Source organism: Pempheris klunzingeri, chromosome 17 (assembly GCF_042242105.1).
Source record: "Pempheris klunzingeri isolate RE-2024b chromosome 17, fPemKlu1.hap1, whole genome shotgun sequence".
Lineage (NCBI taxonomy): Eukaryota > Metazoa > Chordata > Actinopteri > Acropomatiformes > Pempheridae > Pempheris > Pempheris klunzingeri.
Window position 1 is genome coordinate 14,184,297 of NC_092028.1, and position 13,229 is coordinate 14,197,525.

Genomic DNA, 13,229 nt, shown 5'->3' on the forward strand with positions numbered 1-13,229 from the left:
ATGTTTTCTGTAGCTCTGCTGCTGCTGATGGCAGCTGGATGTGAGTCTCTCTGGATTTGTTGAAGTCAAAAGTTCTTCATTTGCTGTATAACTTGATTGTTTGTTCCAAAACATTTCCTTTTTTTAACAGGTGTGAAGTGTGAACAGTTGACACAGCCAGCCTCTGTGACTGTGCAGCCTGGTCAGAGTCTGACCATCACCTGTCAGGTCTCTTATTCTGTGAGCAGCTACCGCACAGCTTGGATCAGACAGCCTGCAGGGAAAGGACTGGAGTGGATTGGAATGAAATACACTGGAGATTCATACTACAAAGATTCACTAAAGAACAAGTTCAGTATCGACTTAGACTCTTCCAGCAACACAGCGACTCTAAACGGACAGAATGTGCAGCCTGAAGACTCTGCTGTGTGTTACTGTGCCAGAGAGCCACAGTAACACAAACCATCAGTAGACCTGAACAAAAACCCCTCAGAGCCTGAACACTTGTAGCATGAAGCCACCAGAGGAGGAGCCCTCAGACCACTAATGATTTCAGGACCTGTTCACTGTCAAAGAGAGAAACAGACATCTAGAAATGAAAAAGTAAAAGGAATATAACATTGTTCACTATAATATATATTAATGATAATAACATTATTATTAAATATACTATGTTTTTCTAAAAAGTCTCTTCTTTGTCTGACTCAGTATTTATGTAAATTAAAAACAGCATCATTTCAGCTCACAGCAGTGTTTAAAAAAGCTTTTCATCTGACAAGAAATGAAACATAACACTAATCTACCTGCAGACAGGATGAGAAACCTTTTAGTTGTTGCTTTAATTTTGGTTTTTCACAAAGTTACATTATATGTGGTTTATTTTTATTGACTGAAAAACACAGGTATTCATGGCTGCTTTGTACCGACTGGTCACACGTTTTTTCTGAATTTGTTTTTAGTTTACAAATTAAGTCACTTATTAATGGGGATTTTGCCTCTTGATGTCATAAAAAGGTGCGACTTAGGAACACTTTGTCATAAAATAAAGAGTATAACATTTGTTATGGTGATAATTGTTGTTTTTTTTCTATTAAAATGTATCTTAAAATTGATGAACTATTGTCAGAGTCTTTACATGATGCAGACTGTGCTTAATAAATAAATGAAATAATGTAACTGTAAACTTTTTGCACAACTGATGCTGAAACATGCAAGAAGGACTAGTGGAGGAAAGAATCATGTTCAGGAAAGATTCATTCTTTCAGTTTCACCAAACAAAGACTGAGAGTCAAATCCAGTTCCTCCCTGTGAGGAGGAGTTAATGCAAAACTCAGATGTCTTCCACCTCTACTTATCTGACTGCAGAGAGGATGACAGAGAACAGTGGACACACAGTTGAACATGATGGACTGTAGGACAGGACTGCTGCTCTTAACTATCTGCTGGGCAGGTGAAGATATCCACAGACCTAAACCTTACACAGTTTATATTTGTGTCACCAGCATATTTCACTTGATGTGTATTCATTCTCTTGACAGGTGTTGATGGTCAGACTCTGACTCAATCTGGACCAGCTGTTAAAAGGCCTGGAGAATCCCACAAATTGACCTGTACAACCTCTGGATTCACATTCAGCAGCTACTGGATGGCCTGGGTCAGACAGGCTCCTGGAAAAGGACTGGAGTGGATCGCTTTCATACACACATCCAGTAGTCATATCTATTACTCCCAGTCAGTCCAGGGTAGATTCACCATCTCCAGAGACGACTCCAGCAGTAAACTCTATCTGCAGATGAACAGCCTGAAGACTGAGGACACAGCAGTGTATTACTGTGCCAGAGACACAGTGAGAGACAATAACAGGATAGTGTTACAAAAACTACTTCCTCTGTTTACCACCACCATTGGCAACATTCAGTTGTCTCACTATCGCTTGTTTTGTAAAACTGAGTGTGATTAATTATCACTGATTTAAATAGTAGTAGAGTAGTGACTGAATATTGAAGTCTTATTTTGTCTCATTTGACTCAATTTTAAAGTCATTTACGGCTGACACAAATATAGTGGGAAAAGAAATAGATTTCCTCAAATTTTGTTTGATGAAAATCAGAAAATATGAAAATGTTATTCTGTGTTTTTTCCCTGGAAGTGATGTTAACAGACGTATAAAAAGAGACATGTCTTCATAACGACATGCATGAAGACCATACATGTGACACAAACATTTACATCTACAAATAAAAAGCTTCCACCTGATTTGCAGGTTGTACACAAAATTATGAAAATAGTTTTCCTGCACATCAACAAATCTACAAAAAACATCCAAAACTGCCAAAGAAAAAAAGTGCTGTAATGTAGCTAATGCAGATGTGACAAAGAACTCTTTTCCAGCTGAACTCAGATCCATCAAGTCTCCTGCTTCTTTGAAATCTCATCTTAGAACTTTTGTCTTTGTGAAAACTTTTGTTTAATATATCTTTTTATTTATACTACGTCTGTCCCTATCTTATTACATTTGTATTCTTTTTAATTTCTATGTGCTTATCTCTTTGATATTATTGTCATTTTATTTTATCTTTATTTTATTTATTTAACATTAAAAAGTTCTGCATCATATGATATTCAGTTTTTGTACATAAACCGTCACTAATTTCATGATTTTTAAGACATATTTATACAGTAAATCATAGCATAGCAGCGCCACAGGTTTGTTAAATTATCTGTCTAGATGGTGAGTGTGTATAAGATCTTTCATAGAAATATGTTCTGTAAAAAATGCTTTAAAAAGGCATTCTCTACCAGTCGGCTCTAGAGGACACAGTGTTAACACCTTCAGTTGATTCTAATGATATTCAAAAGATTATTCAACAACATGCAAATAAAGGGCACTCATAAGGAAGTGAAGTGTATTTCTCTGTGAGTGTCAGTGAGAGGACAGAAGAGCTCACATCAGTTCAGCTTCAACATCAACCATGTTCTCTGTAGCTCTGATGCTGCTGGTTTCCTTTTCCACAGGTGTGAACAGTATTGATCTCCTCCAGCCAGACTCAATGGCTGTTCAGCCTGGACAGTCTTTGACCATCACCTGTCAGGTGTCTGGTTATTCTCTGACTGATGACAACTATGCAACAGGTTGGATCAGACAGCGTGAAGGAAAACAAATGGACTGGATTTCCCATCAGTGGGGTGGAGGTACGCTTCAGCAAAATGATGCTCTGAAGAACAAGTTCAGCTACAGCAGAGACACTTCTGCTCGAACAGTGACTCTAAAAGGACAGAATCTGCAGCCTGAAGACACAGCTGTTTATTACTGTGTCCGTCAGCCCACAGTGATACAAACCACCAACAGACCTGCACAAATACTCATCAACCATGTGACTCAAATACACTCACATGTTCTAAACGTCAACATTATTCCATGTAGATCTAATGTGACTTCCACTGCAGCTGACATCTGTATCAAACAACTTTGCCTTAATATAAGAGCTTTAGGGAAGTAATGTTTCCTGTTTCATGGGGTAGAAAATGACATCTGACAAAGCTCACTTCAACTGGAGCTTTATCTCTTCACAGATACACAAATATGATCCATTTTCCTTCTGTAATTTCACCAATATTAAAAGAAAATAGCTTTAAACTTTTACACCATCAGTTAAAGATTGACATTGTACTGAAGAAAGTAGCTGCCAGGACTTTGATGCTTCACAGTTTCCTCTGCTGTTTTAGAGATTCTCTGCTCATGGAAATGCATCTGTGTCACACGTTCCCTATTTAAACCTGTAGAGGGAGGTCTATGCAAACTCTTCCTCTCTTATAAACACACCATCAGTCACTTGTGGCACAAAACTGGGACAGTTTTTAACATTTCAGAAACACAGAGTCCAGAGAGCTCTGAACTACAGTGTTTATCACAGAATGGACAATAAAATGATCAGGAGTTTATCATTTGTAGTTACTATTCATGGTGAGAAAATGTATTCTGACTAAAATGTCCAACCTGTGATTTACCATTTATTAATCATTATTATTATTGTTATTATTGATAATAGGATGAATAGAGATTATTGTAGATGATTTGGTTCATCTGCTGCCCAACATGCTTCCAGGGAGTAATGTGAAACAATGATGCCAACAAACCAATTTTGAATAAATCTTGTTGGCAAATGAGCCAAATTTGGGAACTAAAATTAAAATGTTGAAGATGTATTAAAAGCAAGATGGGAAATTAGGTTGATTTTAATACTAAGTGACATTTTGCACAAGAGAAATTAAAACATGCCAAACACACTTTAAATTGACTGACTTAGAGGAATAAATCCTGAACAATGATTCAGCATTTTCACCAAACAAAGACTGAAAGCTACGTCCAGTCTACTTCTCTCCTCCCTGTGAGGAGGAGTTAATGCAAAACTTAGATGTCTTCCACCTCTACTTATCTGACTGCAGAGAGGATGACAGAGAACAGTGGACACACAGTTGAACATGATGGACTGTAGGACAGGACTGCTGCTCTTAACTATCTGCTGGGCAGGTAAAAAAGTTAGACTATTTTGACTCTTAATGATAATTTGAATTATGTACATACAGTGATTAATATAATTGTTCTTGTTTTTGTGACAGGTGTTGACAGTCAAAGTCTGACACAATCTGAACCAGCTGTTAAAAGGCCTGGAGAATCCCACAAATTGACCTGTACAACCTCTGGATTTACACTTAGTAGCTACTGGATGGGCTGGGTCAGACAGGCTCCTGGAAAAGGACTGGAGTGGATCGCTACTGGTACCGCTGGTAGCACAAATTATTATGCTCAGTCAGTCCAAGGCCGCTTCACCGTCTCCAGAGACGACAGCAGAAAGCAGGTGTATCTGCAGATGAACAGCCTGAAGACTGAAGATTCTGCTGTTTATTATTGTGCCAGAGACTCACAGTGACACAGGAGGGAGCAACGCTGTATAAAAAACTAAAATGTCAAAACAAGTCAAAACTTTGCTTTCTGATTTTCGTATTCACACCATGAGTTTGAGTTCAACATCGTCAACACACTCACAGAAACACTGTTAAATAAACTACATACTTCAGGCTGGGATTAGTAATCACTCTGTTCATGTACATGCTCATCTGACTTGTTTGAAATTTTGTCAAGAATAGAAATATTTAAGTTACCGTAATTTTTTCTTTCAGATGTCTGAAAATGTCCATAACTCAAATCCAACACACAACTACTTGTAAAGCAACAGTTCATCCTTCTCTATCCTAAAATGAACCCCCTCACAGTCTGCTATAAAGCTTTGGTATCATGTATGTGAGAGGTGCTGGAGCTTCATACTGCAAAGATTCACTAAAGTTCAGTATTGACTTTGACTATTCCAGCAACACAGTGACTCTAAACGGACAGACCATCAGGAGGCTTGAACAAAAACCCCTCAGTACCTGAACACTTGCAATATGAAGTCACCAGAGGAGGAGCCCTCAGACCACTAATGATCTGAAACTATAAGTCTTTAGAGTTCATGAAAGAGCTCTTATCTAATTTAACAGCAAATGTTTTCAGCAGTTTAAATACTCTACAACAATCACTGATACATAATTATATGTATATATCACCTATAAGAGATGGACTAAATGTGTTTAAGAGCTAGTGATCAAACTACAGCAGAAATTAATCCTTGAGAAGTTTCTCTTCCATATTGTTATTAGAAAAAACACTGAAAAACAATAAAAAAATAAAAGATAAAAAGCAGATGGGCCTTAATTCAAATTTAAACTATCACTACTATTACTACTACTACTAAAGGTAAACTATTGTTGGCAGCTTTCTGATGGGGCTAATTGGCACAAATGCTCAACATGAATTTAATCACAAATCATTTAAGTTTAGGGAGCATTTAAGTACATTAAAACATATTCATTGGTTTGAATATTCTAACATAAATTACATCAAAGAAATTAGGCAGAGAGTAAACAGTGTTCCAACAAACCTCCCCTACGATGGTGAAGATAGCAGAAACAGGGATTTATTTGACTCGTATCGTGTCTTATGGTACGGGATCATAACATCAGGTACGGAATGAATCTACAGATGATTTGGATCAAAATGAGACCACATTTTTCTATGGATGTTGGTTTTTAAACTGCAGACAGACAGATACAGATTGAATGCCTAATCCCTTCAAGGCTTATGCCTAGTGGACATGATAAATCAGACTTTACTGATGATCTTTTGTGCCCATGCAACAGTGTCCCTGAATTTGTTTTTAATGTTTAATATTTTCAAGTCCTCTTCCTCTTTTTTGTTCCCACAGGGGTTTTCTTTCCTCTGGTGGTCTGGAAAGGGACTTAAGAACTTTTAGTGAAATAAAACAACAGCATAACATAATGAATGGCATTTGTTGAGGATTTTTGCTATTGAAAAAATTGACTTTTTGTGTTATGTGAAATTCATAAACTCCTTTCAGAATCTTCTCATGATGCAGCCTGTCCTTAATAACCGGCTCAAACTATATGTTTGTCAACCTATTGTACAGATTATAGTGAAACATGGAAGTGGGACTCTTGGACAAACTTCTATAGTAAACATTCATTCTCTAATTTCACCAAACAGTAACCGAGAGTCAAATCCAGTTCCAAACTGTGAGGAGGAGTCAATGCAAAACTCAGATGTCTTCCACCTCTACTTATCTGACTGCAGAGAGGATGACAGAGAACAGTGGACACACAGTTGAACATGATGGACTGTAGGACAGGACTGCTGCTCTTAACTATCTGCTGGGCAGGTGAAGATATCCACAGACCTAAACCTTACACAGTTTATATTTGTTTCAACAGCATATTTCACTTGATGTGTATTCATTCTCTTGACAGGTGTTGATGGTCAGACTCTGACTCAATCTGGACCAGCTGTTAAAAGGCCTGGAGAATCCCACAAATTGACCTGTACAGGCTCTGGATTCACATTCAGCAGCTACTATATGCACTGGATCAGACAGGCTCCTGGAAAAGGACTGGAGTGGGTTTCAAGGATTGAGAGTGGCAGTGGTAGCAGCAAACTCTACTCTCAGTCAGTCCAAGGCCGCTTCACCATCTCCAGAGACAACAGCAGACAGCAGGTGTATCTGCAGATGAACAGCCTGAAGACTGAAGATTCTGCTGTTTATTATTGTGCCAGATACTCACAGTGACTGCAGTTGGTTGAGCAGCTGTACAAAATCCTACAGTATCTTTCAGCCCAAGTATGAAGCATTCTTCAAAGTACAATTCATCTTTCTTTTTTATTAATGTATATATTTGTATATATTATTTTATACTACATAATATTACATTACATATATACATGCATATCTTTAAATAATGCATTATATGAGATCATAATTATTGTTTCTGATAATTATTATTATTAAATATTAATACAATAAACAAAAAGAATAAATATCACTTGTTCATACAAGTTCTTCTATCAATTAAGAAACACTAATGTCTGTAATCTATGGTGAAAACATAATGCTGCAGCTTCTTTTATAAGGCTAGAGAGCAAGTAGATGAATAAATGAATGCTGCAATACAAAAAAGCTGTTCACACATTGTTGATGATGAATCTGATATAGGAGAGATTCAGAGTGAATCAATTCTTTCAGGAAAACAGCTCACATCATATTTAAAGTGGGTTTGAAATGTGAAAACATGCCAAACACACTGGCACACATGGCTTATAGCAAGCAACATTCTTGGTGATTTTAATCCGTATGTTTCCCATTATCCATGATTCATGATAATATTCACATTAAGAACAAGAATAATGATTATTAATGGTCATATGATGTTTTCATTATGAATTCTTCTCAGTTAGACCAACGCTGATGTTTCACATGTTGATTCTATGCAAACTCAGTGACCTTCCTCATTACTCAGCTATAAAAACTTCACATCAGGCCGTCAGTGGAGTTCACAGCACGTCAGTTTCAGCATCAACCATGTTTTCTGTAGCTCTGCTGCTGCTGATGGCAGCTGGATGTGAGTCTCTCTGGATTTGTTCAAGTCAAAAGTTCTTCATTTGCTGTATAACTTGATTGTTTGTTCCAAAACATTTTCTTTTTTTAACAGGTGTGAAGTGTGAACAGTTGACACAGCCAGCCTCTGTGACTGTGCAGCCTGGTCAGAGTCTGACCATCACCTGTCAGGTCTCTTATTCTGTGGGCAGCTACTACACAGCTTGGATCAGACAGCCTGCAGGGAAAGGACTGGAGTGGATTGGAAGTGCAGCTGCTGGATACACCACATACTACAAAGATTCACTAAAGAACAAGTTCAGTATCGACTTAGACTCTTCCAGCAACACAGCGACTCTAAATGGACAGAATGTGCAGCCTGAAGACTCTGCTGTGTATTACTGTGCCAGAGACCCACAGTAACACAAACCATCAGTAGACCTGAACAAAAACCCCTCAGAGCCTGAACACTTGTAGCATGAAGCCACCAGAGGAGGAGCCCTCAGACCACTAATGATTTCAGGACTTGTTCACTGTTAAAGAGACAAACAGACATCTACAAATGAAAAAGTAAAAGGGATATAACATTGTTCACTATAATATACATCAATAATAATAACATTATTATTAAATATACTATGTTTTTCTAAAAAGTGTCTTCTTTGTCTGACTCAGTATTTATGTAAATTAATAACAGCATTATTTCAGCTCACAGCAGTGTTTAAAAAAGCTTTTCATCTGACAAGAAATGAAACATAACACTAATCTACCTGCAGACAGGATGAGAAACCTTTTAGCTGTTGCTTTAGTTTGGGTTTTACACAAAGTAACATATCTTATATGAGGTTATAGTCAATTTATTTTTATTGACTGAAAAACACAGGTATTCATGGCTGCTTTGTACCGACTGGTCACATGTTTTTCCTGAATTTGTTTTTAGTTTACAGATTAAGTCACTTATTAATGGGGATTTTGCCTCTTGATGTCACGAAAAGATGCGACTTAGGAACACTTTGTCATAAAATAAAGAGTATAAAGACTAAACTTTTTGCACAACTGATGCTGAAACATGCAAGAAGGACTAGTGGAGGAAAGAATCATGTTCAGGGAAGATTCATTCTTTCAAGTCAAGACGTTCAAGTCAAATCCAGTTCCTCCCTGTGAGGAGGAGTCAATGCAAAACTCAGATGTCTTCCACCTCTACTTATCTGACTGCAGAGAGGATGACAGAGAACAGTGGACACACAGTTGAACATGATGGACTGTAGGACAGGACTGCTGCTCTTAACTATCTGCTGGGCAGGTGAAGATATCCACAGACCTAAACCTTACACAGTTTATACTTGTTTCAACAGCATATTTCACTTGATGTGTATTCATTCTCTTGACAGGTGTTGATGGTCAGACTCTGACTGAATCTGGACCAGCTGTTAAAAGGCCTGGAGAATCCCACAAATTGACCTGTACAGGCTCTGGATTCACATTCAGCAGCTACTTGATGGCCTGGGTCAGACAGGCTCCTGGAAAAGGACTGGAGTGGATTGCCACTATTGATGTGACTAGCAAATACTACTCTCAGTCAGTCCAAGGCCGCTTCACCATCTCCAGAGACAACAGCAGACAGCAGGTGTATCTGCAGATGAACAGCCTGAAGACTGAAGATTCTGCTGTTTATTATTGTGCCAGAGACTCACAGTGACTGGAGTTGGTTGAGCAGCTGTACAAAATCCTACACTCATTATCACTGGGCTGATAAACACACACTAAGTCATGGGATTGTTTCGTATGTGAAACAAAATTCAGAATCAGCCAGGAGGAGGTCAACATTTAAACTCAGACCAAAAAACATTGATTGCACCAAAGCACTGATCCTGATACAAATATATGAAGAAAAGTATTTTAACCTCATAGAGAGAAAAATCCTGAATATTTTTCAAAGCACTGATCAGGCTGCATCACTGTGACTATACCAAATATGAAAAATTACAATAAAAAAAATATTTAATAGGATAGTCTTACAAAACTACTCCCTCTGTTTAACCCCAACAGCAAATTATCGCACAATGAACCACAACAGCTTCATTTATAATGATGACATGAAGATACGTTGATTTCCAGACAGTAAATCATGTTTTTCTCTTTTCAGATTCAGAATTTACCCCAAAGAAAGTCAGCTGGCAGCTGTTGGTTCATGTAGATTATTATTCAATCGTAACCTGCCTGAATACAAAAGATGGGTTTAAAGGAATAGTTCAGTATTTTGTGAAAAAACGCCAATGTGTTGTGCATGTATCTCTGATGTCTGTATGAGGCTAGCTCAAAACCAGAAACACTGAATGGATTTTTCAGCATGTTTTTTGTAAGGACTGAAAATATGAGATGTGATGGGTTAAAGGAATAGTTCAACATTTAGTAATTTGGTTATTTTTCGATGAGATGATTGATACCACTCTCATGTCTGTGCATTAAATATGCTGCTACAGCCTGCAGCCGGTTAGCATACAGTCTATGCTGGCTAGCGTTGCTTAACAAGAAGACTGTTAACAGGGAGAAACAGGTAGTATGGCTCTGTCTTTACGTAACTTAAATTCTACCTTCCAACACCTTTACAAGCAGAAAGTTGCCAAACCACCAGCAAAGACACCAGGAAGTAACTTGTCCCAGCCAAGACATAAACATTTCCAATTGGCAAAGATGTGTACTATTTCCTCCTCGGGGGCAATGACTTCCTGTGGTCTCCACCATACGGTTGACAGGGAACCGCCACAGACGACAACATAACAATCAACAGTGGTCATGTTCCAATAATGCTTTTATGGACAAAGATTTAATATTATTACTTCATCCAGACAGCTCTGGTGTTCTCCCGTGTGCAGGTGATTGAGACTGGGAGCAATGAACATTCTGTCGCTGAATGTAAATGTAAATCTGTTCGTCAGGCTCATCAAAGGGAACTTTTGGTATCCGGTCATGTGAACTTCTGTGGGTCACAGTTGGGTCAGGGGATCACCCTGTTGTTGTTTTCTATTAAAATGGTTGTAAAACTGATGAGGTATTGTCAGAGTTTTTACACGACTGTTTAATAACCTACTTAAATAATGTTTAAATCAAACTATTGCACAGACGCTTGGAGGAAGGACTCATGTACAGAAAACATTTATGCTCTGGTTTCACCAAACAGTAACTGAGAGTCAAATCCAGTTCCTCCCTGTGAGGAGGAGTCAATGCAAAACTCAGATGTCTTCCACCTCTACTTATCTGACTGCAGAGAGGATGACAGAGAACAGTGGACACACAGTTGAACATGATGGACTGTAGGACAGGACTGCTGTTCTTAACTATCTGCTGGGCAGGTGAAGATATCCACAGACCTAAACCTTACACAGTTTATATTTGTGTCAACAGCATATTTCACTTGATGTGTATTCATTCTCTTGACAGGTGTTGATGGTCAGACTCTGACTGAATCTGAACCAGCTGTTAAAAGGCCTGGAGAATCCCACAAATTGACCTGTACAGCCTCTGGATTCACATTCAGCAGCTACTGGATGGCCTGGGTCAGACAGGCTCCTGGAAAAGGACTGGAGTGGATCGCTTACATCACCACTGACAGTAGCGGCAAATACTACTCTCAGTCAGTTCAAGGCCGCTTCACCATCTCCAGAGACAACAGCAGACAGCAGGTGTATCTGCAGATGAACAGCCTGAAGACTGAAGATTCTGCTGTTTATTATTGTGCCAGATACTCACAGTGACTGGAGTTGGTTGAGCAACTGTACAAAATCCTAAAGTATCTTTCAGCCCAAGTATGAAGCATTCTTCAAAGTACACTTTATTCCATCTTTCATATTTTGATGTATATATTATTTTATACTACATAATATTACATTACATATATACATGCATATCTTTAAATAATGCATTATATGAAATCATAACTATTGTTTCTGATAAATATTATAATTAAATATTAATACAATAAACAAAAAGAATAAATATCATTTGTTCATACAAGTTCTTCTATCAATTAAGAAACACTAATGTCTGTAATTCATGTTGAAAACATAATGCTGCAGTTTCTTTTATAAGGCTAGTGAGCAAGTAGATGAATAAATAAATGCTGCAATACAAAAAAGCTGTTCACACATTGTTGATGATGAATCTGATATAGGAGAGATTCAGAGTGAATCAGTTCTTTCAGGAAAACAGCTCACATCATATTTAAAGTGGGTTTGAAATGTGAAAACATGCCAAACACACTGGCACACATGGCTTATAGCAAGCAACATTCTTGGTGTTTGCTGCTTTTGTTTCTGTGTGTGCACACCATCATAGTTGATGCAAAACTGATTTTAATCAGTATGTTTCCCATTATCCATGATTCATGATAATATTCACATTAAGAACAAGAATAATGATTATTAATGGTCATATGATGTTTTCATTATGAATTCTTCTCAGTTAGACCAACGCTGATGTTTCACATGTTGATTCTATGCAACCAGCTTGGATCAGACAGCCTGCAGGGAAAGGACTGGAGTGGATTGGAATGAAATACACTGGAGCTTCATACTACAAAGATTCACTAAAGAACAAGTTCAGTATCGACTTAGACTCTTCCAGCAAAACAGCGACTCTAAACGGACAGAATGTGCAGCCTGAAGACTCTGCTGTGTATTACTGTGCCAGAGAGCCACAGTAACACAAACCATCAGTAGACCTGAACAAAAACCCCTCAGAGCCTCAACACTTGTAGCATGAAGCCACCAGAGGAGGAGCCCTCAGACCACTAATGATTTCAGGACCTGTTCACTGTTAAAGAGACAAACAGACATCTAGAAATGAAAAAGTAAAAGGAATATAACATTGTTCACTATAATATACATCAATAATAATAACATTATTATTAAATATACTATGTTTTTCTAAAAAGTCTCTTCTTTGTCTGACTCAGTATTTATGTAAATTAATAACAGCATTATTTCAGCTCACAGCAGTGTTTAAAAAAGCTTTTCATCTGACAAGAAATGAAACGAACACTAATCTACCTGCAGACAGGATGAGAAACCTTTTAGCTGTTGCTTTAATTTGGGTTTTCACAAAGTAACATTATATGTGGTTTATTTTTATTGACTGAAAAACACAGGTATTCATGGCTGCTTTGTACCGACTGGTCACACGTTTTTTCTGAATTTGTTTTTAGTTTACTGCTTAAGTCACTTATTAATGGGGATTTTGCCTCTTGATGTCATAAAAAGGTGCGACTTA

At 37.8% G+C, this 13,229-nt stretch overlaps 2 gene segments (V, D, J or C); both read left to right on the top strand.

The window, feature by feature from the left end:
• LOC139216791 (Ig heavy chain V region 5A-like) lies at nt 1–435 on the top strand. The segment is given in 2 exon segments: nt 1–40; nt 131–435. Coding segments are annotated over 2 exon segments (345 nt in total).
• A 7,511-nt stretch (nt 436–7,946) lies between these two features.
• On the top strand, nt 7,947–8,384 carry LOC139216817 (Ig heavy chain V region 5A-like). The segment is given in 2 exon segments: nt 7,947–7,986; nt 8,077–8,384. Coding segments are annotated over 2 exon segments (348 nt in total).
• Nucleotides 8,385–13,229: the final 4,845 nt, after the last annotated feature.